Source organism: Urocampus carinirostris, chromosome 2 (assembly GCF_059441175.1).
Source record: "Urocampus carinirostris isolate Australia breed hairy pipefish chromosome 2, RoL_Ucar_1.0, whole genome shotgun sequence".
NCBI classification, from domain to species: Eukaryota; Metazoa; Chordata; class Actinopteri; order Syngnathiformes; family Syngnathidae; genus Urocampus; species Urocampus carinirostris.
In genome coordinates, this window is record NC_142350.1 from 66125161 (window position 1) to 66149813 (window position 24653).

The 24653-nt window shown below is 39.9% G+C and overlaps 1 protein-coding gene and 1 pseudogene across 1 annotated transcript; both read left to right on the forward strand.

Moving 5' to 3' along the window:
* The first annotated feature begins 1420 nt into the window (after window positions 1-1420).
* On the forward strand, window positions 1421-18021 carry plekhf2 (pleckstrin homology and FYVE domain containing 2). The gene is made up of 2 exons (XM_088327548.1): window positions 1421-1616; window positions 17186-18021. The coding sequence occupies exon 2, from the start codon at window positions 17197-17199 to the stop codon at window positions 17923-17925; it is 729 nt and encodes a 242-aa protein (XP_088183674.1). The 5' UTR covers window positions 1421-1616; window positions 17186-17196; the 3' UTR covers window positions 17926-18021.
* On the forward strand, window positions 9880-10008 carry LOC148373026 (U2 spliceosomal RNA; annotated as a pseudogene).
* Window positions 18022-24653: the final 6632 nt, after the last annotated feature.

Genomic DNA, 24653 nt, shown 5'->3' on the forward strand with positions numbered 1-24653 from the left:
GAGATAAAAAGACAAATAGTGAGAGAGGGGGAAAGAAAGAGAGAGAGAGAAAGAAAGAAAGAAATCCAGAGAGAAATCGAAAGAGAGGAGAGAAAAGAGAAGGAGAGAAAGAGAGAAGGGAGAAAGAGAAAACGGTAAAGTGAGAGAAAGAGAGAGAGAGAGAGACAGAGAGAGAGAGATAATGTGAGAAACACATGAGATAAAAAGACAAATAGTGAGAGAGGGGGGAAGAAAGAGAGAGAAAGAAAGAAATCCAAAGAGAAATCGAAAGAGAGGAGAGAGGAGAGAAAAGAGAAGAGAGAAAAAGAAAAGGGTAAAGCAAGAGAGAGAGAGAGAGAGAGAGAGAGAGAGAGAGAGAGAGAGAGAGAGAGAGAGAGAGAGAAAATGTGAGAAACACAAGAGATAAAAAGACAAATAGTGAGAGAGGGGGAAAGAAAGAGAGAGAAAGAAAGAAAGAAATCCAGAGAGAAATTGAAAGAGAGGAGAGAAAAGAGAAGGAGAGAAAGAGAGAAGGGAGAAAGAGAAAAGGGTAAAGCGAGAGAGAGATAGAGAGAGAGAGAGAGAGAGACAATGTGAGAAACACAAGAGATAAAAAGACAAATAGTGAGAGAGGGTCAAGTCAAGTCAAGTCATCTTTATTTGTATAGCCCTAAATCACGAAGAGTCTCAAAGGGCTTCACAGATTATTACAGCCAACGAGAAGAGTAGGTTATTCATATGCTATGGAGTAGAAGTGAGTTTTAAGTTTAGATTTAAACATTTCCACTGAGGTTGCAGATCGGATCTCAGGGGAAGAAAGAAAGAGAGAGAAAGAAAAAAATCCAAAGAGAAATCGAAAGAGAGGAGAGAGGAGAGAAAAGGGAAGGAGAGAAAGAGATAAGGGAGAAAGAGAAAAGGGTAAAGTGAGAGAGAGAGGGAGAGAGAGAGAGTGAGAAACACAAGAGATAAAAAGAAAAATAGTGAGAGAGGGGGAAAGAAAGAGAGAGAAAGAAAGAAATCCAGAGAGAAATAGAAAGAGAGGAGAGAAAAGAGAAGGAGAGAAAGAGATAAGGGGAGAGAGAGAAAAGGGTAGAGCAAGAGAGATAGAGAGAGAGAGAGAGAGAGAGGAGAGAGAGAAAAGGAAAAAGGGAGAGTGCAGAAGAAGGTAAAATGACACAGAGAAAGAGACAAAGAGGAACAAAGAACGAGAAGTGCCCTTATCAAATTTATATATCCTTTAAGATCAGGCAATGGTGTAATTGTAATCTTGTGCAGTCCTTTGAGACATTTTTGTGATTAAAGGCTATATAAATAAATGTGACTTGACTTGTCTAGAAGGGGTAGAAGTTTTCAAATATCCTACTTTAAAATGTCACACGAACGCGCCTGATCTTCTCAGTGTCCCGAATTCCGACTCTAGCGTGGCTAGTGAAGGCATCAGGTCGCCCCGCTTCCATGTTGTTGTTTTCCCCTCCTTCATCTCCCGGGCAGGCGGCGGCTGCCAGTGTTGAGTTTGCACTTTAGCGGCTTCCTCTTTACGGACACTTTCTGATGGGACCCGCCGTTCAACTCACTCCGGTGTTCAAACACATTACGTTTTAATAGTCACAACAGGGAGACGGAGAAGAAAGAGCCGGGTATGTATTTTTCTAAAAAAAGTTACTTTAGTGTCGCGTGTGTTAGTGTACTATGTTTACTAGCTTAGCCGATTAGCTTCGACTTTCCCTAATGGAGTAAGTTTACCTTCCTCGCGAACTTTGCTCTGCCGATAACTACCGGGGGGAAACGGGTCAATAACGTTTGGTTTCGGGTTGAAGAGTTCAAAGAAACAATTTGGATAAAAGTCAGTTTAAATACAGATAAGAGGCGAAGAGTTAACTTTCTGTCGAAGCTAGGTTAGCTAGGGATGCTAGGCTAATGTTAGCAACAGATGGTTACCAGTTGAACTTCAGTTTTAAAGTTGTATAGTGGGTGAACACATTTGTCAAAGTACTAAACTTGAAGTAAAGTTCAAAAGTTCTCATCAAAAGTACTTATTATCTCATTGGAAGTTTCTTAACATGACAGTAGCATGTCACGTTAGCAGGGTTGGGTAGGGTTACTTTAACTTGATTACTTTCAATGACCTTTGGATTACTCCTATACCAAATATGCTAATAAAAGACAAAATAAACTAAATATGAATAAAATGACATAATTTAGTGCTGGCTTGGAGAGTAACGGAACACATGGAACGGCAAAAATGATGTTGGCAAGCTGTTTGGATTGATTTTCATTTTGTTTCTGTCGCATTTTATGTTAGTTTTGCCGGAGATCAAAGCCAGGAGACAAAGCTTACCACGTGTTGTGAGTCATCATTTTATTCATATTTAGTTTATTTTGTCTTTTATTTGCATATTTGGTATTGGAGTACCGTATTTTCTGCACTATAGGGCGCACCGGGTTATAGGGCGCACCCCCAAAAAATAGTTTTTGGTCTTATATCTTCCATAGATAAGGCGCACCGGATTATAAGGCGCTACAATGGGAACGTGGACAAAACAGTCAGATGATTCAGTCCAACTGATTACCCCCTTAACATTCCCAAAGCTTGCAAAGAAGCAAATACGTGTCGTAGACACGTGCGGATGCTGTGTCCGTACGATGTCAATCAAATGCATCATTTCAAATATCATTCGGAAGGTTAAAATCTTGGGGTTCAAGAAATGCCAACCATTCCTTAGTTTCTATTTTCTTTTTTGCTCGCAACTTTACTGTGCATATGACAATAAACACTTGGAATTGAGTTTAATTCATTCAACTCATCACAGCAACATCAAGATCATTCTAAAACAAGATACCGGGAAAATATAAAGCCGCATAGATCACCTAAGTTCTCATGTTCAATAATGATACGCAACCATGGATTTCTTGTAGTAAATCCAGGAGAGTAAAATATTTACAAATACAGACTAATGATACATGTTTCTTGATGGCGTAGTTTAGCAAGCTTGCTATTCGGTCATCTTTTTCGGCCAATTGCAGGGTTTGTTTTGGGCCTCTAGCCTATCCGAGGCTCCGAATGACTTCAGCCAATAGCGATCGATTTAACTGATGATTGACACATCTTTTTCGGCCAATTGCAGGGTTTGTTTCGGCCCTCTAGCCTATCCGAGGCTCCGAATAACTTTAGCCAATAGCGATCGATTCAAATGATGATTGACACATTGGTTAGCCAATGAAACGCGGGTATATAAATCCCAGCATACACCGTGGACTACTCCACGTTCGGGGGAAAATCGAGTCGGCGGCTGTTGCGTAAGTTGCGAGACCTTGCGATTTAATATTGAGCCATATATAAGGCGCACTATATTATAAGGCGCATGGTCAAGTCAAGTCAAATTTATTTATATAGCCCTTAATCACAAAAATGTAATCATTTCATTTCATTTCAAAAATGTCTCAAAGGACTGCACAGGATTACAGTTACAAAATTACACAATTACCTGATCTTAAACTAGCAAACCAGCATGTCAGCTTTTGAAAAAAATTAAGACTTTTAGGTGCGCCTTATAGTGCGGAAAATACGGTAATAGTAAGTAATCAAGTTAAAGTAACCCAACCCTGCATGTTAGTGGTTAACATGTTTACCTCGTAATTCAAATCGGAGGTTCGAATCTCCCTGTCAATTCACAAAAATAAATGAATCAAAGTTTTGAGTTAAGACATGTCTTTACATTTCAAATCTGCAGCTATATCATTAACAATAGCTACATAACATACATAAATGGATGAGGAGAGTGCCAATATAAGCATTTTTGTCTACTCCTTGCCCTCATGTAGGTTTTAGATCAGGGGATGTGTCATAATAGTCTGTGGATCTGTGTAGCTCTTTGAGACTCTTTATGATCAAGGGCTATACTAATAAACATGACTTGACTACTCCTTAAAAAAATAGGACATTTAAAGCAAAGTTGAATTACCATTAGGTAAAAGCAAAATTAAGAAAATACTTTTGGCATTTGAAGGCATGTCTTTAAAGGTGCTATCCAGAATTTACACGAATAAAAATACTAAAAATTAAGCACACTTTTATCATCAATTTTGCGCTCACATTTGCACTATTGATTTACAGTTCGTCTAGTCTAGTCAAGTCCTGTTTATTTATGACGTCCTTAATCACAGGGAGTCTCAAGGGGCTGTACAGAACACAGATTATTGCAAACTATTATTCCACCATCCCCTGATCTAAAACCTACATGAGGGCAAATAATACACAGATATTGTTAACATAAATATAGGTTATTCATATGCTATAGAATAGAAGTGTGTTTTAAGTTTAGATTTAAACATTTCCACTGAGGTTGCTGATCGAATCTCAGGGGGAAGAGCATTCCACAGCACCGGGGCCCGAATGGAGAACGCTCTTGAGCCTGGACATTTCTTCTTGGCTCTTGGGATCACTAGCAGACCAGCATTTTCAGAGCGAAGGCTTCGGACCGGAACATAGGGGGAAATTAAATCTGAAAGATTTGAGGGAGCAACTCCATGCATGATTTTGTATACTACCAACAGAACTTTAAAATCACATCTTAAGAGCCGACTGGGAGCCAATGCAGGTTAGCTAAAATCGGGGTAATGTGATCAAACTTTCTTGTCTTAGTTAAAAGCCTCGCTGCATCATTTTGTACCAGCTGAAGGCTCTTGTTTTTGGATTTTTCGGTTCAGTTCGTGTGGTTAACACTTGCCGGCTTGGACAGATGCTTATTAATTAATGCCAATTCTGATTACGATTATTTGCAGGCAAAAATCCACTTTCATTCTGGGTAAACATTAAAGTACTTGTCACATTTCAAGTCACACATTTCACTTACTTCTATTCCACAATATATTGTAATTTAAACCTAATTGTTCAGAATATGGAAATGATCTTAAAGTGCGATCTACAGCTGAGTCGTCTTCCTGTTTCGAAGGAGAAGTTGTTGCTCAGCAAGTTGCGTCTGGGAGGGGAAAAACTTATTGCGTTCCCCAGTGAGCGCTGGCAGGGTCTGCTAAGCTACTTAGCATCCACAAATATGCGTATTACGAAGAGGGTTGAAGGGAAGTGTTGAGCGTAAATCACTTCTATTTATTACCCCTTGTGTTTCCAACTGAACCTGACTAGCTTTTTCTTGGACTTTTTTGGGCACCATGAGTGATGACTACTAGATGATCTTGCAACAGAAATTGGGAAATGTCAAACACACCCCACCTTTTCCACGTTTTTTTAACATTCTAAGAAATGCTTAAAATTCCCTCTCAGGGCTCTACATTTGTATATGTGGCCTGTGTGTAGCATTCAATTGCCAATGCCTTTCTGCTCTGGTTAAAGATGTACAAATAGGGAATTGTAGCTTTGCTATTCATTTAATTGACTTCAACAACTTTGTAATTGACGAGGAAAAAAACAAGTTTCACAATAGTTTTATTTAAAAAAAAAAATCCCTTTATTTCTTTCTCTGTTGTGAGGAACCCAATTTTGGTTGTTTTTCAGGGCTGTCTATTCTAAAGCATGCACAAAAAGTTAGTTAACAGTCGTGGGGAAACTGAAAGTGCTCGCACTGCAGGTGAAGAGGGCGAGGCACTCTTCAATGATCCACTTGATAATCTCACCTTCTTTCCTGCCCCCTCTCCCTTTCAGTACACTCCCCTTTCCCTTGCGACACAGCTCCTTGTGTAATCATAATCCAATATTCCAGCGTGTATAAATGGCTGCAGATTACGGGTTACCCGTCACCCGCCAAGTACATCTCGGTATTTCAAAGGTATTGTTGTCATGATAATACATTTATTATTCGTTCAGACAAATGTGACCAGCGGGGAACAACAATATGTTACTTAGTAGTAATAAAAGCCATGAGTCATAACAATCATTATTGTCAGTGTCTGAAACTTATGACAAAAAGTTAGCGGAGACCAGCCATAAAGTTGCCTGCCCCATTTTTCACAACTTGAAATGCAATAAGACGACTAATCACAAAATAACCCGTTGTTGCATCGTATTAAGGATTGATAATCGGAATATATAACTGAACAACACTTTAAAATTAAGTTGATTATAAATCTACTCATAACATTCATTGCATGTATATGACATCTCTGTTTTCCATCTGCCATCAGTATGTGCCTGTGTTTACTCATCTTTATTCATGCAATGTTTGCATTCCGTCGTCTGCTACAAGCCACGGGAACTCCTCTTTCCACGATGCTTTTAATGTACGTTTACGTTTTGGAGCATCATAAATTTTGTTAGCTTCTTTTGAATATTTCTTCTGGGGCTGAGGTTTTGGTTTGATTCCTAGCCACTTCTCAATTTTTCTTGTGTTCTCTGTGCATCTACTTTGGAAAATGATATGCAAATGCACGACCTTATAACGCTTGGGAAAGTGCGGAAGCACGAATTTATTTGATGCAGGCTTCTGATTGGCTTCTGAGTATGCAAATTGCTGAACGAACCGAAATTCCAAACCAAACGAAGATTTCGAAATCGGAATAAAGCAAACGTTTGATTTGAAAAAAATAAAAACGAAAGGTTTCTTTTTTTTTCCTTGAAAAAGTTGTCGGTCCCTCGGGCGGAGACGTTTCAAGTCAAGTCATTTTCATTTGTATAGCCCTAAATCACGAAGAGTCTCAAAGGGCTTCACAGATTATTACACTATATTACACAGACTATTTTTCAGCCGACGAGAAGAGTAGGTTATTCATATGCTATGGAGTAGAAGTGAGTTTTAAGTTTAGATTTAAACATTTCCACTGAGGTTGCAGATCGGATCTCAGGGGGAAGAGCATTCCACAGCACCGGTGCCCGGATGGAGAACGCTCTCCAACTAGCAGAACACTTCTTTGCTCTTGGGATCACCAGAAGACCCGCACTCTCAGATCGTAGGCTTCGGACCGGGACATAGTGGCAGATCAGATCTGAAAGATAAGAGGGAGCAAGTCCATGTATGATTTTGTACAATACTAAGAGAACCTTGAAATCACATCTAAGGCTAACTGCGAGCCAATGCAGGTTAGCCAAAATCGGTGTTATGTGATCGTACTTTTTTGTCCTAGTTAAAAGCCTCGCTGCGGCATTTTGTACCAGCTGAAGAGACTTGATTCTAGACTTCGGGAGACCAGAGAGTAGTGCATTACAGTAATCGAGACAGGAGGTAACAAATGCATGAATTATAATTTCCGCATCCGACTGAGACAGTATTGAACGGATTTTAGCAATGTTACGAAGATGAAAGAAAGCGGTTCTAGTAATTTTCTTTGGTAAGTTTGGTAAGTTGTTCGCCTGACGTTATTTCAAACACTGCTATTGTGACTGCCAATCAAATGATAACATTTCCAATACACAGGGATCAGAATTTTCCGCGGATCCGCGGATTTCCGCTGTTTTTGAACCCCAAAGGCATTCCGACTTTTTCACTTTTTCTCTTGCGTAGCAAACAAATTCAAAATCCTACTGTCTCACTCTTTCTTTTATTGCTCTGGCGCACCCTGGCGGCCGTTAGAAAAATTGGCCGCATTGTTGCTCAAGCTGCAGGGACTGAACTGCATTTGAACTTATCTTGCAGTATTTACAAAAAAATCAGTTATGTGGGCAAATTATTTTAATCTTCTAAAAATGTTACTTAAATGATAAATATAAGCATGGTTTTGGACAAGTAAATTGCCTAAAACCCAGGAGCTTGGGGGGGGGGTGTGGTGGGGGGGGGGTTGGGTGGCGCTCCGCCCTGCTTTATTCCTGGACCCTGGCTATTTCAGCTGAAAATGAAAATCTCCATTCTGATCCCTGAATACAGCATCTCAATGTGCCTAATGAAGGGGCCTGTGGGTTGCCATCTCGGAAAATTAGATATCAACAATATACTAAAATCCAATTCATGATCATTGGACTTGTTTGGACTCGTGTCAACCAATGAGACTGTCTTGGCTGTTGATCTATGTTATAACTTGACACGAATGAAAAAAAAATGCTCACGGCAGTAAATGAGAAGACAAACAGGGTTAAGCTGAAACATGTCTTGTAAGTCAGTAGAACGCCCATGTTTTATTACACTTTAATTTTCCTTGAGGCTCTTTTTTCATCAAACTATATTAAAAGTTAACAAAATTAGGTAATCTGAACAAAAAATGCACCTAATCTGAGGTAGAACTGCAACCCCCAAAATTAAATAACCATATATACACAAACTAGTTTTAATTTACACCCAGTAACATGTTAAACATGGTTTGGACACATGGAGAGGATGGATGAGGAGTGAATGTTGAAGAGGTTCTACAGAGCAGAAGTAAATAGAAAGGAGACCAAGAAGAAGGCCGCGATTGACGTGGATGGATGGTATTATGAGTGCACTGCAGGAAAGACGTCTAAATATAGTGGAAGCTAGAGCTCTTGTTGATGATAGGAATGAGTGGATAGGTGTTGTGAAAGGATAGTGGGGTTTTTAGACGTGTTCCAAGGGATGGGTAGGGCGCCCGTATGATGCGGCGGGGGTAAACCAGTGAAAGCTGTCGGGCCCTGCTGTTGAACAGAAGAGTGTGTTGTGTCACCCTGACCCGAGTGACACGGCCGCTTTCTTGTGTCCCGTTTCTGGAGGGACGAAAGCATGACCAACTTGGGTGCCGAGGTGCTTAACCTGTTTGGGTCTTTGAGCATTTGGTTTGGCCATGGTCCAAAAAATGTTGTGTGTGTTTTTCCCTTTTCATTTTCCTTGTTTTTGTATGTGTTTGTCTTGCTGTCGGTCACCCCTCGAGAGGGATATGACCAGGGTAGATAGATAGATAGATAGATAGATAACATGTTAAAGCCTTTTGTGCATGGAGTCTTAAGGTGTCAAGACAATTATAACAAAATAGACAAAAGAAAAATTTCAGTTTCAAAAACGTTACTAATAAACCAACAAAACAGCCATTGCTTTAAAGGTCTATCCACAGTATCATCCTTAAATGCTGCTCTGTGACAGGTCACGGTGTTCCCACCTGTACCGAATAGCCTCTTAGTGGGGGAGCAGGTTGCCGCCCCTTGCTAGCTAGCCGTTTGTTGCTCACTGGCCCGGTGCTTGTTGCACGTCCGCTAACACTCATTTGGGACATAATTATTTTCCTTCAGCGTATTCTGGAGGGCAATACTATTTTGAATGGTGGAATAAGTTTTTGGTGTTGCCTGTCTTCGTTGGCACATGTTGTCGGCATAGTCTGCAGTGCACGTCGCCACTTGTTTTTTGTTTGTTATCAGACTCCTAAGTAACCAAATACCTCCAAAAAAAGATGGGAGGGCCTCTTCTATTTACGACTCTTTATGCATGCTTTGAGTGGGTCTGCTGGTTGTCCTTTGTGTCTTTATCGCTCATTTTGACCATTTTGTCCTTTTGCTTTCACTCTGTGAGCAGCTATTCCTGCAAAATGGTTGTCCGGTCCTCGTCACCTACTTTCTCTTCTGAATGTTGGTTTTGAAACTTTTGTTTTGACTGCGTTATAGTGGTGTCGTTTATTATTTTTTTCAATTTTTGAATTATTGACCTTTATCGATTTTTTTTTTTTCGCGGCGAAATTTAAATGACAATAATTAGCATTATCGCTTTAGTCAGGTCAATTAACATTTATTTTTATAGTCCTTAATCACAAAATGTCTCAAAGGACTGCACACCATCCTCTGATCTTCAACCAATAGGCCCAAGCCTAATTCCATGCATTGCAAGTGACAAATTTATTGTCATCGTAACATGTAAAGTGCACAACATAATTAACATTCGTCCCTGGTACCGTGACTGAAGATTGTGTGATGATGAGATAAAATCTAACGCCTTTTTTTGTCTTTTATCACTTGTAGGTCTGTGGTAAGAGTTTGGCGCGCTTGATGCTAAGTCCTTAGCTTGGCCTTGATGCTAGGTCCTTAGCTTGGCCTTTTTGGCCGAGAGCCTTTTGATTTTTGCATTCCGGAGATGGAATAAGAGCTTGCTCTGTCCACTCCACGCATCGGCCCGGTATTGCAGTACCTCCGGGAACGGTGCATTCGCAATGATCGCAACAAGGCTTTAGGGCTAGGACCTTAGCTTAGCCTTTTGGTTGAGAGTAAGTGTCCCGGCTCCTAGGCTTTGTAGCGTATAATGAACTGACCGATAATGGATAATGAATAACGAAGATAGAACAATAACCCTTAAAAACCCCAAAACCCCTCACTGCTGAATTCTGAACATGCTGTTGATGACTGTTTTCAACAACAAAAATTGCGTGTCAAAATGCTAACTGGGATTGTTCAGATGGCCAAACCAAACATGGTGACGAGCTGTATCCGTCCTGCGGGTTGTAGTTTGGGGACCACTGTGTTAGCAAGAAATCCCGATGCAGCAAACCTGTCAATTATTGCGGTTTGTTGAGTGTGTTGCTAATTCCGATTATTCCACTGCGCAGCACGTTCTCGCAGATGCTCTGCTGCCATCGATTGGCAGACTTTGATTGACGCTGCGGTAACAAGCCATAAACCATCAAAGTCGGAGCGTCGACTAAACAAGGATGAGCTGCTTAGAAGGCCAAAAGTGACTTGGGCTTACGAATTAATTACGTAACATGTTTAATTCTAAATAAAATTTTAAAAAACGTCTTCAAAGTCCGTCATTACGACGGTGTAGTCTCTTAAGTCAAAGCAATCCTTTCTGTTCCTTTGTTCCAGTTTCGGATTAAAACAATTGCACGCTATTAAGTGCCAAACGATGGAAATCAGTAATTACTGGGGGCCGTTATCTCCCAACCACATGCCGTTCAAAGTTGCAGAAAGACTTTCTCTATGAGACTCTTCAAGGCTACTGGCGAGTTCACTTCAGAGCTGCTAATTATTCTTTCCACAGCGGCGTCTTTGGCTCGCTTGACAACTCGGATGTCCACGCTAGCGCCTTGTTAGCATGCGCGCGGCACTCCTCGTGTGAACCAACGGGCTTGTGTTTGATGTTTTATGGTCCGTGGGCTTCTATGATTGCATTTTATGTCTGTGTTTAAGCAAAAGGCTAGGAGGCAATTACCATAGTTTGCTAGTTCAAATGATTAATGAATACTGGGGTTTGAAAGGTCGGTGTGGGTTTCAAAGTAGATTTTCAAAGTAAAAGTAGAGTCCCAACTAAGTCTGGTTTTCAAACATGCGGTAGGTTTAAAAAGAAAAGTTAACATTTTAAGTTGAGCCTTTAAACTGAGATTTGGGTTTAGGACTTTAATGTTGGTTTTAGATCATAGCCACAGAAGTGTCATGGCTGTCCTAAAAAGGCCTGATGTAAGTTATAAACGTAACTAAATGTCATTGAATATGGTATATAAAATAAATGTAAAGTAACTCTGAATTCATTATTAAGTCACTAACTTTACGGTTGCATTTAAAATATACATATAATATATATAATGTGTTATAAACTAAATGTAACAATTTATTTTTAGGGGAATTTTGGCTCAATTCCACAAATTGGCATTGATTTGGAAACACTGCCGTGCTGTGACGCTGAGCAGTCACTTTGCAGTAGGGATAAGATCTTAAGCACGGAGCCCGAACCGGACCTGAAATTCAGGTCAGCTTGGTCCTAAAGTTTCAATCGTAAAGTTTGGTTTTCGGCCGGGTTTCTCTCTCAATGACTTTAAAAACATAAAAATCCTTCCTGTGAATGAAAGTATTGTAACCACCGAGAGATGTAGCTATCGCTTTAGGAATGACCGAATATTATTGAGTTATTTTTTAGGTCCGGTCTTACCTCTACTTCAGTTATCGTAGTCGACAGGCATTGTGGGAAATGTAGTTCTTGGCCAAAACACTATTTCAACCAATTTGTGAGCTATTTTCAGAACCTGTCTGCGGGCTACTCAGGTGTTCTTAGGGGGCTACGTGTTGCCCATGGGGACTACGTTGGAGACCCCTGTATTAAGATCTCACGGACCACATAAAATGTTGTGGTCAGCCACATTCTGTCCCTGGGCCATGAGTGTGACACATGTGGTTAGTTAAACAAATAGAAAAAATAGACAATTAATATATATTTCTGAAAGTCTATCTACAGGGAGTGCAGAATTATTAGGCAAATGAGTATTTTGACCACATCATCCTCTTTATGTATGTTGTCTTACTCCAAGCTGTATAGGCTCGAAAGCCTACTACCAATTAAGCATATCAGGTGATGTGCATCTCTGTAATGAGAAGGGGTGTGGTCTAATGACATCAACACCCTATATCAGGTGTGCATAATTATTAGGCAACTTCCTTTCCTTTGGCAAAATGGGTCATAAGAGGGACTTGACTGGCTCTGAAAAGTCAAAAATTGTGAGATATCTTGCAGAGGGATGCAGCACTCTTAAAATTGCCAAGCTTCTGAAGCGTGATCATCGAACAATCAAGCGTTACATTCAAAATAGTCAACAGGGTCGCAAGAAGCGTGTAGAAAAACCAAGGCGCAAAATAACTGCCCGTGAACTGAGAAAAGTCAAGCGTACAACTGCCAAGATGCCACTTGCCACCAGTTTTGCCATATTTCAGAGCTGCAACATCACCGGAGTGCCCAAAAGCACAAGGTGTGCAATACTCAGAGACATGGCCAAGGTAAGAAAGGCTGAAAAACGACCACCACTGAACAAGACACACAAGCTGAAACGTCAAGACTGGGCCAAGAAAAATCTCAAGACGGATTTTTCTAAGGTTTTATGGACTGATGAAATGAGAGTGAGTCTTGATGGGCCAGATGGATGGGCCCGTGGTTGGATCGGTAAAGGGCAGAGAGTTCCAGTCCGCCTCAGACGCCAGCAAGGTGGAGGTGGGGTACTGGTATGGGCTGGTATCATCAAAGATGAGCTTGTGGGGCCTTTTCGGGTTGAGGATGGACTCAAGCTCAACTCCCAGTCCTACTGCCAGTTTCTAGAAGACACCTTCTTCAAGCAGTGGTACAGGAAGAAGTCCGCATCCTTCAAGAAAAACATGATTTTCATGCAGGACAACGCTCCATCACACGCATCCAAGTACTCCACAGCGTGGCTGGCAAGAAAGGGTGTAAAAGAAGAAAAACTAATGACATGGCCTCCTTGTTCACCTGATCTGAACCCCATAGAGAACCTGTGGTCCCTCATCAAATGTGAGATTTACAAGGAGGGAAAACAGTACACCTCTCTGAACAGTGTCTGGGAGGCTGTGGTTGCTGCTGCACGCAATGTTGATCGTGAACAGATCAAAGCACTGACAGAATCCATGGATGGCAGGCTTTTGAGTGTCCTTGCAAAGAAAGGTGGCTATATTGGTCACTGATTTGTTTTTGTTTTGTTTTTGAATGTCAGAAATGTATATTTGTGAATGTTGAGCTGTTATATTGGTTTCCCTGATGAAAATAAATAATTGAAATGGGTATACATTTGTTTTTTGTTAAGTTGCCTAATAATTATGCACAGTAATAGTCACCTGCACACACAGATATCCTCCTAAAATAGCTAAAACTAAAAAAGCCCCACTCCAACTTCCAAAATATTCAGCATTGATATTAATGAGACTTTTGGGTTCATTAAGAACATGGTTGTTGTTCAATAATAAAATTAATCCTCAAAAATACAACTTGCCTAATAATTCTGCACTCCCTGTACCTTGGACATATCCCTCTGAAAGTACTCCTGGGAAAGGAGTGCCTTTCTCACAATATTTTTACCAGATTTCTACAGATTTTTTTCCATCGCACAAAGTATGGCACAATTATGTAAGTTTAAAAAGGATGACTAGCAACTAGTATGTTCCACTAAGTTGTTTTAGTCTTTTTGGGGCCACACCAAGATCCAAATGTGTTTCGTGTGAGGCCACCGCTCTCGTTTATGTGTTACTACGGACTCAGACACGCTCATTAGCATAGCAATGTTGGGAACAACAGTGCCAACAATTTAAAGGGGCCTGGATTTCTTCAAATTGATGTGCACCGTAGAAAAAGGTCCTAGTCAGACGTCACATAAAAGATCCCTGTGGCCACAATGCCGAGATATAGACCGTATGCCTCACAGCTAAAGGAGGTGTTACTTAATCTTTTTGGTGCCAAAGCACACTATTTTTATTAAAAATAAATTCTGTTGGAATGGCTAAAAAATAAAAAAGCCTAATTTCAGTCTCAAGTTTTTAAGAAACACGATAATAGCATAATCTAAATTGACCATTGAAAGCTGTTCTCATTTGTAGTGGTTGTGGCTGTGTTGGTTGGACAGGTAAATAAATGTACCGTGTCCTGTGATTGGCTGTAAACAGTCGGGGTGTCCCCTGCTCACTGACCAATGTCAGCTGAGATGGGCTCCAACACCTCTGTGACCTTAGTGAGAATAAGCTGTTCGGAAACTAAATCACTAAATGTACTGTGATCTTGGACTTCAGTTTAAACTTGACTAGAAAACTGCTAAATATTAAGTTTTATTTCCAGCAAATAATAAAAATGATGCTCAAAATGAGTATAACTTTCTGCTACCTGAACAAAAATGTTTTTATTCTATTCTAACTGGTATTTAATTTTCGGAAATGAAGAAATATTCAAATTGAGACATTATCTGCCATTAGAAAAATCTTTCATTTTACTTTTTTTGCAGGACAAGCTCAAATGTCTTCATCCAACAAAAATTGAGTTATACCGCTTATGCTGTATCAAAAATCTGCTGCCATCTACTGATATAGATGAATGTTAGAGTTACTCTGCTGATTACTGAAAGATAGCACAAGGACTCAAAACTATACATTTTGTCACCAATCACCTGTGATTAAACAAAGGTCTCATGGGGTCACTTGTTTGCTGCAACACTGGTTAAGACACTCGGGCTTAAAGGGACAATCTGTATTATTTGGCGACTCCTAGTGCTAAAAAAATATTCTAAAAAAAAATACTAGTTTGAATACTGAGCAGAACTATCATACGAACGTGCATAGGTCACGAAATGTGTATTATTTGACATAACACAGAGAGGGAGCTGACATAATTCTGTCATCTTTCTGCTTTGGGTACACCATAAAACCAAAGACCTTGCAGAATGGTTGGGCAAAGGAAACGAGAGAAAATATGGTGCGGTTTTGTCACTTTGAGTCTCCGTAGTTTGTATTTTTTCTTGTGCTTCATAATACTTAAGGTTCTTGAAATCCTTGAAAACACTTGAATTCTCATGTCTTGTGAAGTTTTGAAAAGTATTTGAATTTTTGGTGACGTGCTTGTAAATGCTTGAGATTGTTGCCATGTTTTTGGGTAGTCTGACTTGAAAGACCCTGCATTTAATAAGGAAAATTAAAACAAGTGTACTTAAAAATGCGTTGTGCCCAAGAGGACAGGTACATCATGGGAGGCTGCTGTTTTCATAAACAATGATTAGAAAATGGAATATACAAACTTTGGCTTAAACGTGGAGCAAATCTGCGCTCAGTGTACTGCAGAGTATGCTAAAAGAATGTCCAACTATTCACAACGGGAGATGTGGCTCTCTCCGTTTAATTGGAAATACAGGAAGGTGGTATTCTGCTGGCCAGCTCCTGTGCTTCCCATGAAATGATAGATAGATAGATAGATAGATAGATACTTTATTCATCCCCGAAGGGAAATTCACTTTTCCAGCAGCATCCCTAAGCTGAGAACAATCGAAAATAACTGAGAACAATCGAAAATAACACGGGAGCTGCTGGAGTGGCTGCCATTCGTGACGGCGCCGGAGAAACGATTCAATTTGAATCATGTACAAACAAACAATTGAATCATGTACAAGAAACGATTCAATCTGAATCATGTACAAACAAACAAACAATTGAATCATGTACAACAAACAAACAAAATATGACATTAGTGCAAGTATTACGTATCAATTATAGACATTTATAATGGCCATGTAAAAAAATAAATGTTTCCCAGTGGTAAACTTCTTTTAATGGTAGAAGGAATGGAGTAATTGGTTAAATTTGCTTTGACCGTCCTTTACAAGAACTTGAATTTGGCCGTGAAAAGGGTATACCGTATTTTCACGACCACATAGGAGTCTCAGATTTGCGGTGTGCCCTGTGTTTGATGTAAAGCAGCTCGGTATCCTTAGAGTTGGGCGCCCGTCTCGAGACTGTGAGGTCATAGGTTTGAGCCTTGGCTGAGTCATAGACTTACAACATTTTTGTGCAAAATCAGTTTTTTTTTAGATTGTTCTACTTTCCAACTAAATGAGACTTGTATGCGATCTCCTGTGACTTTTTTGCATGTCCTTTGTGAACCAGACAACCTGCTTGCGCAGAATAGGGCGTCCATTGATTGCGGAAGTACTCATGGATGCTAACGCTGTAGAGCATATAGCAATTTGAAAGTTATCATCCTAAAGGAGACTGAACCAAGTTGTCCCCCCAAATAGTTATTAAATCCAAAATCTCGCTTTCCGTGTTTCCGTCCTCCATGGTATGTTAACTTCTATGCTACGCGGAAGAAAATGAAAACGTGTCGCTGCGCGAGTATTGAAAATGAATGAATCGATGGTAGATAGATAGATAGATAGATACTTTATTCATCCCCAAAGGGAAATTCACACTTCCAGCAGTATCCTTGTGTTGAAAATAAAATCATAATAAAATAAAAGTAATAGAATGTGTCATAATAGTCTGTAATAATAGTTTGCAATAGTCTTTGATCTGTGCAGCCCTTTGAGACTCTCGTGATTAAGGGCTATACATATAAGCATGACTTGACTAAAAACCCAATATAACGTGTTGATATAGAGTATTTAAATAGTGCTGCATAAAATACACGCTGTCATAAAAATAGGGTAATATGCAAATGTGGGGGTGGGGTTTAATGTGGTCTTTTAAGTTAAAGAGCTTCGTGGGATGAGGAGTGGTTTGCAAGTGGAGGAATCTAAAACACCAACTTTGACAAGTTTTTATTCATGTGTTTTACTTTGTAAGCAACACTTAAATAATCTACAACCAAACTCTGTTTTGCTCCCGCTATATTTTAAAATACTCACACTTGTAGGCCTGTCTGTGTTGTGAAAAGGCGGCCGCAGCAGAGTGCACCCGCTCCTTATCGTGCTGTGTGCCTTGTGGATATGTTAAATACAGAAATACAACCAGCTACAGAGACATAGTAAAATGCTTGTGAAAACATGCTACTCGTTTTTCAGTCTTACTTCAAAATGCAGTGACATCATGTGGTTAAATATTATACAGTTTCCCTTTAAGCTTCTGCCCGTTGTGTATTTTCAGGCCGGGCCAAGATGGTGGACCGCCTGGCCAACAGCGAGGCCAACTCCAAGCGTATCTCTGTGGTGGAGGGCTGTTTCGGGGCGGCGGGCCAGCCCCTGGCCATCCCGGGCCGGGTACTCATCGGCGAAGGCGTCCTGACCAAACTGTGCCGCAAGAAACCCAAAGCCCGCCAGTTCTTCCTCTTCAACGACATCCTGGTCTACGGCAACATCGTGCTGCAGAAGAAGAAGTACAACAAGCAGCACATCATCCCGCTGGAGAGCGTCACCATCGACACGGTGGCCGACGAGGGCGACCTGCGCAACGGTTGGCTCATCAAGACGCCCACCAAATCTTTCGCCGTCTACGCCGCCACCGCCAGCGAGAAATCCGAATGGATGAGCCACATCGGTAAGTGCGTGCAGGAGCTCCTGCAGAAAAGCGGCAAGGCCCCGGCCGGCGAGCACGCCGCCGTCTGGGTGCCCGACTCGGAGGCGGCCGTTTGCATGCGCTGCCAGAAAGTCAAGTTCACGCCCGTCAGTCGGCGCCACCACTGCCGCAAATGCGGTTTCGTGGTGTGCGGCCCCTGCTCCGAGAAGAAGTACCTGCTGCCCAGCCAGTCCTCCAAGCCGGTGCGGGTCTGCCAGTTCTGCTACGGGGAGCTGATGGCCGGGGGCCGCAACGATACGCTGGGGGTCCGGCACGGGGACTTCCGAGACGTCTCGGACGACGACGATGACGATGACGACAGCAGCGATTGAGGGGAGGACGCACCCCGTTCCGATCCCGTGTCGTTTGAACTCCACCAGGGTGAGCTAAAACTCCCAACAATAAAGGCCTGGCATTTCCTCGGCAAATCTTTTTTTTTTTTTCAAGTCCATTTTTTTAGATTAAACAGGATAAAAAGTGACATTTTCGCTTAGGGATTTTCTGGATGGCAGCAAAGACATTATTCATGCTTTAAGCAAGTGAAACTTTTGAGAGGTTGCAATAGCCTCATTTTTTGTTTTTTGTTTTTCAGGAAAAGGGGTACATTAATTTAAAAACAAAATGGTTTCACGGGGTAAAAAAAAATCCACAAATGATTCTAGAACAGGGGTCTCCAACCTTTTATACCCGAGAGCTACGTTTATTTAGCGATTTGCAGGGTTACCGGTTCGATATGCATTTCTAAAATGACAATTTCTCGTGTTAATACTGTGTTATGACCAGGTTATAATGATTAAAAGTTAGAATAGGCTCAGTCAACCACTAAAACAGTGTTATTCAACCTTTTTTTTGAGCCAGGGCACGTTTTTTACATTGGAAAAATTTTGCGGCACACCACTAACCAAAAATGTTATGAAATGACACCTAACAGTAATATAATTTATAATACCCCAGTTTTACAGCACAGACACTTGACAATGACATCGTTTTTGCAGAAAATTCATAAATGTTTTATGAAAAATTTAAATAGCGACATTGGATAATTTCTCACGGCACACCTGACGATCTCTCACGGTACGCTAGTGTGCCGCGGCACATTGGTTAAAAATCACTGTACTAAAACATGCCAGTGAGAAATCACGTCCTGAAAAATCACAATGACTCTTCACTGGTGATATATTTTCAGATCCAGTATGCAAGATGGTCAGGTGTTTTGGGGGCTCAAAGCATATATTTTATTTTAATTTAGACAAACGCTAATTTTCCAGTGCATTTATTTCACTGTGTGATGTCGATGATCTGATCAAATTTATGAAATGATCATTTTCATAATACTGCCAGTCTGTGTCCCATTTCAACAAACAGGCCACTTAACATGGTAGAGACTTCATTTTTTCGTAAATAATGGTTTCGGAACAAGGTGCAAGCAGAGTTCTTTTATAAGAATGTCACAAAACTGCAAACAAAAAGGGACCTCGAGAAAGGGGAGCTTACTATGTGTGCATAGCTCCGCCTACTCCTACCACACACCCAATCAAATTGCTCTGTGTGCTTGGCGAGCGAGTTGCGAGTAGTTAGTGGTTCTGTGGGTTTTTATCAATCAAGTGTTTTGACAGTGAGCATAGATTATTCATTGAGCTTCCATATAAAGGATTCTTCAGCGATGTACAGCTAAAAACGGGATCTGTTGACTGTCCCCTTTACTTACTGGACCGAACATTTTGGTTGTGCACGCACCAAACTCGTCTTTGAGCTTGTCAGAGTTGGAATGCTCCAGCACAAGTAGCATTTTATTTTGAAGGCCATATGTGCTCATGAAAAGGCTTAGGTAGGTACCTGACCCCCTGGTCTACCACATTGGAGACTCCTGTTCCAGAAGTTATTTTCCAAGTGTCTATTTTTTTTTTCCAACAGGAAATCCCCCGCCCCCGGAAAAAAATGACGCCCAGATTTTTTTCCTACAAATTTAATATCCACACGGTCTTTTCCAAGGGAACTTGTATTTCTGTTTCATGGGAAAAGTACTATTTTTTTTCCTAGAGGGGGAAGAGTGGCTATTTTGCGGATTTTGTCGGAAATGTGGTTTTATTCCTCGCCCGCAAAGTACTGCTTGTCATAAAATTCACATTTGTATCAAGCAGAGTTATTATTGAGGAATTTAGATTTTTCTGTGAGAGTAAAAAATATATATTTGTAATACTTAGAATACATTTTAATATAATTTTAACAATACATGTTTTTTTTAAACAATTACAAAGTACTTAATATGATGGGGAAGATACTTTTCCAAGACAAAAATATTTTTCTAAAACAATAAGAAATATATTTGTAGCCCTACTTTTTGAGACATTTCTATATAAAAGGGCATTTTTTTCACGACGAAAAAGCTAATCTTTATTTTTCGGTCTTAATTTCACGACAAATACTTCGTTTTATCTGGAAAAGGAAAACTTGAACATTTTAAAGTCAAATCTTAAAATCTGTATTTTTTTCTGCATATTTCCTACAAGATGTCATCATTATGCGACAAACGCTCGTGCCTCCATTTTTGTCACCTCGTTGCCTCGTTCCAAACACTAAACGCTTGTCCAACCCTCAAGCATTTGGTGCTTGGGAGACTGTTGCTATGGTTACACCCCTCCACAAGCACAATTTCGTATCGAATGATCAATAAGTGAAATCTACATGATGTAATATGACCCAGGATATTTACTTATCTGCTCGAGGCTCTTATTCGGTCGGATGCTGCTTATTTGTGGGGAAGAAACTGTAGTCTTGTGAAAAAAAATGTAATGGAAAAAAAAGAACCTTTTTTTTTTAGATTTATGTTTCAGAGGGGGGTGAAAAAACTCACTTACAGATACTTTGGATTGTCATGGAATTATGTTTCTCCAATACAATTTATGAAGTTACATTTTCTCGAAATACTGCGAAATAAAAGTCAGAATAACAGTTTCAGTGGCTTGCGAAACTATTTGGGCCCCTTGAATTTTGTGACCTTTTGCCACATTTCAGACTTCAAACATAAAAATATATAAAACTAATTTCTTGGGAAGCATCAACAATAAGTGGGACACACTTTACTTGATATCTTAAACTTTTTTAACAAATAAAAAACCAAAAAAGTGGGTGTTCAAAATGATTTAGCCCCATTGAGTTAATACTTTGTAGCACCACCTTTTGCTGCGATGACAGCTGCAAGTCGCTCGGGGTATTAGTTTTTATCGCTATCAGTTTTACACATCGAGAAACTGATATTTTTGCCCATTCCTCCTTGCAAAACAGCTCGAGCTCAGTGAGGTTGGATGAAAAGCGTTTGTGAACATCAGCTTTCAGTTCTTTCCAGATTCTCAATTGGATTGAGGTCTGGACTTTGACTTGGCCCGTTTAAAACCTTCACATGTTTTTGGGGGAACCATTCCATTGTAGCTTTTGCTTTATGTTTTGGATCATTGTCTTGTTGGAAGACAAATCTCCGTCCTGGTCTCAGGTTTTTTTCCAGAATGGTCCCATATCTAGTTCCATCCATCTTCCCATCCATTGTAACCATCTTTCCTGTCCCTGCTGGAGAAAAGGAGGCCCAAACCATGATGCTGCCACCACCACGTTTGACTGCGGGGATGGTGTGTTGAGCACCTTCTTCCACATGTTTGGTGTGTCTCCCAGGTGACTTGTGGCAAACTTTAAAAGACACTTTTTATGGATATCTTTAAGAAATGTCTTTCTTCTTGCCACTCTACCATAAAGGCCAGATTTGTGCAGTATACGACTGATTGTTCAATGGACAGATTCTCCCACCTTAGCTGTAGACCTCAGCAGTTAATCCAGAGTGACCATGGGCCTCTGGGCTGCATCTCTGATTAGTTTTCTTCTCGTATGAGCTGAAAGTTTAGGGGGACGGCCTGATCTTAGTAGATTTGCAGTGGTCTGATACTCCTTCCGTTTCCATATTATTGCTTGCACAGTGCTGCTTGGGAAATCTTTTCGTAACCAATACCAGCTTCAAACTTCTCCACAACAGTATCTCGGACCTGCCTGGTGTGTACCTCGTTCTTCATGATGCCCTCTGTGCTTTAAACAGACCTCTGAGACTGTCGCAGTGCAGGTGCATTCATACAGAGACTTGATTACACACAGGTGGATTCCATTTATCATCGTTAGTCATTTAGATCAACATTGAATCATTCAGATATCCTCACTGAACCTCTGGACAGTTTGTTGCACTGAAAGTAAAGGGGCTGAATCTTATTTCACACCCCCTTTTTTGTTTTTTTATTTGTTTAAAATATCCAATAAAGTTTGTTACACTTTATGATTGCGTCCCACTTATTGTTGATGCTTCACAAGAAATGACAGTTTTATATCTTGATGTTTGAAGTCTGAAATGTGGCAAAGGTTCAAGGGGGCCAAATAGTTTCGCAAGCAACTGTAAATACTTATATATCTTTAAGATTGTTTTTCCCCCCTAAAGAATCATACAATATTCTGGAATTTCAGAAATGTTGTATATTGTGAAAAAGTTCTTTTCTCTGTAATGCAAATTCAAAACAAATGTCATATATTCTTAATTCATTCCATTCTACTGAAATATTGCAAGCTTTTTATGATTTTATTATGACTGATGAGTTGAACAGCTGACGAATACCTTTACCTGTTATTCCTTATATTGAGGTAGGATGTTTGAGTGTATGTTATCATCGGTATATTTAAACAGTAAAAACTTTCTAATATTTCAGTTAGAAATGAATCCAAAACTTATTCCTTTTTTTAAAAAAAATGCATTACAGAAACTAAAGAACTTAATTCTAATATAATTTTCTGAGAGCCCTGTAACTTAAGAGTGAAATTAACAATGAAGTAGACTAAAGAATCATAGTTTAAAGGAATTAGGACTTAGCTTTTAATAACAACGATTTCATTTTTTCAAAGTAGGACATATGTCGTGCTCTAAAAATAATTCTATTCTTAACATTTTTTGAGGAAAAAAAAGTAATTCCAGTGTAATTTTCCCAAATGATGTAGTTCTAATATATAACTCAAAATTGGTGCATTTTTGAATAGCAGCTAGTACAGAAAGGGATTTTTTTTTTTTTATGTGTTTCAGAGAAATTCCATAATCCATTATCCTCTGAATTGCTTACGCCCCTCGCTGGTTTAAAAGGCGCTGCTCATCAAACCGATTTTGTAAACGAGTGCATTTGATTGTTTTATTTTTTGTAAATCATCTTCTGTAATTGTCAAGTTGATACACTAACTTCTGCCGCGCTTCCTTGAATGCCGCACCAATCGAATTTCCTATCTCTCCGAAGCCGCTTCGGTTGGCTTCAAAACGTGACTGATTATGTTTGGAGTCGTGTTTTTGTCCTCGGTTGAAAATGTTTAGAAAAAGGGCTTTTATCAGAATGTCGATGATGATCACTAGTTTATTCGTTCTTGAGTTAGCAATTGTGTTGCGTCCTGGTTTTTAAAGAGAAATGTGAAAACCCAATGTCCTTGAGTTTTTATTTCAATTTCATTGCTTTATTTGTGGTCGGTCGCTTGAGAGAGAAAAAAGGGACCTCGGCGTTCGAACCCACCAATGGTATTGAATGTTCCGTAATCATTGAGAATATAAGGCGTTAAATTCTTTACCAAAAAACCACAACAACCTCAAAGCTGGAATTGAAGGCTTGTGTGACAAGTGTTGGAGTTAAAGGGAGTGTGAAACCCCCCATTTGTGCAAAGTATGCCCCAGCGGCAGTGTTGTGTGCAGGGTTGGGTAGGGTTACTTTAACTTGATTACTTTCAATTACTTTTGGATTACTCCAATACCAAATATGCTAATAAAATTACAAAATTTTGTGCAGGCTTGGGGAGCTGTGTGATGTCATGTGACACTTGCGAGTACATTACAGTTCATTTGATCAGTTCTCTGCCTCATTATTATTATTACAGCTCGTACACACACACAAACAACACTCTTGGATGTTGAAGTATATTATCTGCGCAATAATTTATCCGGGAAGGTTTTTTTTCTACGTGGCGGCTTGGTTTTTGTTTCCAAGGGCCCCTTAATCCTTACCGAAGTGACCCTGGTCCGTGCCCGCCACTATCCACTGTGTTTTTGCCGTGTGGGTGTGTACATCACACACTGCAACACTGCCGCCGGGGCATACATTGCACGAAGGGTGGTTTCAAACTCTCAACAGTGGTAACTTACAGTGCTTACTTAATTTGAGCAGAGAAAAAGTGAAACTAAAGTTGAGGGATGCCTGCGTTATACTCTCACAAGTTTTCATTTCAATATGAAAATGTTTTTAAGGGCACACTTACCATATTAAGTCAGGCATAAAGCGCACTCGTATACAATTTGGGATTAAAAAATAGTAAAAAATATGGTTTCACTTTTTCTCAGCTCATACTTTGCGGTTCAATACGAGAATAGAACCTGGGTCGTAGTGGTGAGAGCACTGGATTTTAACTACTGGGAATCGGTAAGCGCATTAAATTATACCGACTCGACTATCAGTGGTCGGGATGACGTGATAAAGGCAATAGATATGATCACACTATTTTGAGTCAAGGTACCAGAAACTAATGTTTAGAGGTTTGTACACCCAAATTCAAGCAATTTTCAATATTATGAAGGACTAATTTTCATTTTTCTAGTCATTTCAAAGGCAAAAATCCAGCATCAATCAGAACGTTGTTTTACTACTTTAAATGTATATCTTTTGTGTGCTTTTCAGAGGATGCGTGTCTAGATTGGTTCATATTTTTAACCATTTTATAAGTTTGCATTTAAGAATTTTCTGTTTGACTTTTAATCTGGTGTGTAAAAGGCAGACTTGTAATTATTTTTTGTAGATCTGTGAATATCTTAATTTATATTTCATGTGTTTTTCCAGGGCTCCCCTCCAAAACATATGCACCATTTTTTAGTTATCAGTAATTTCATTGTTTTATTAGTATAGATGATACAAAAACAAAAAAATCTGAGTTGTTTGACAGCTGAAAGAGTTGTCTCTTCTCGGTGTGCCGAGACAAATAAGTTGTTTTTCTATATAGAGCTGTCCTCTTG

What these genes read in the sequence shown, in the direction of transcription:
- plekhf2 (XM_088327548.1), top strand. Translation starts at nt 17,197, where the DNA reads ATGGTGGACCGCCTGGCCAACAGCGAGGCCAACTCCAAGCGTATCTCT.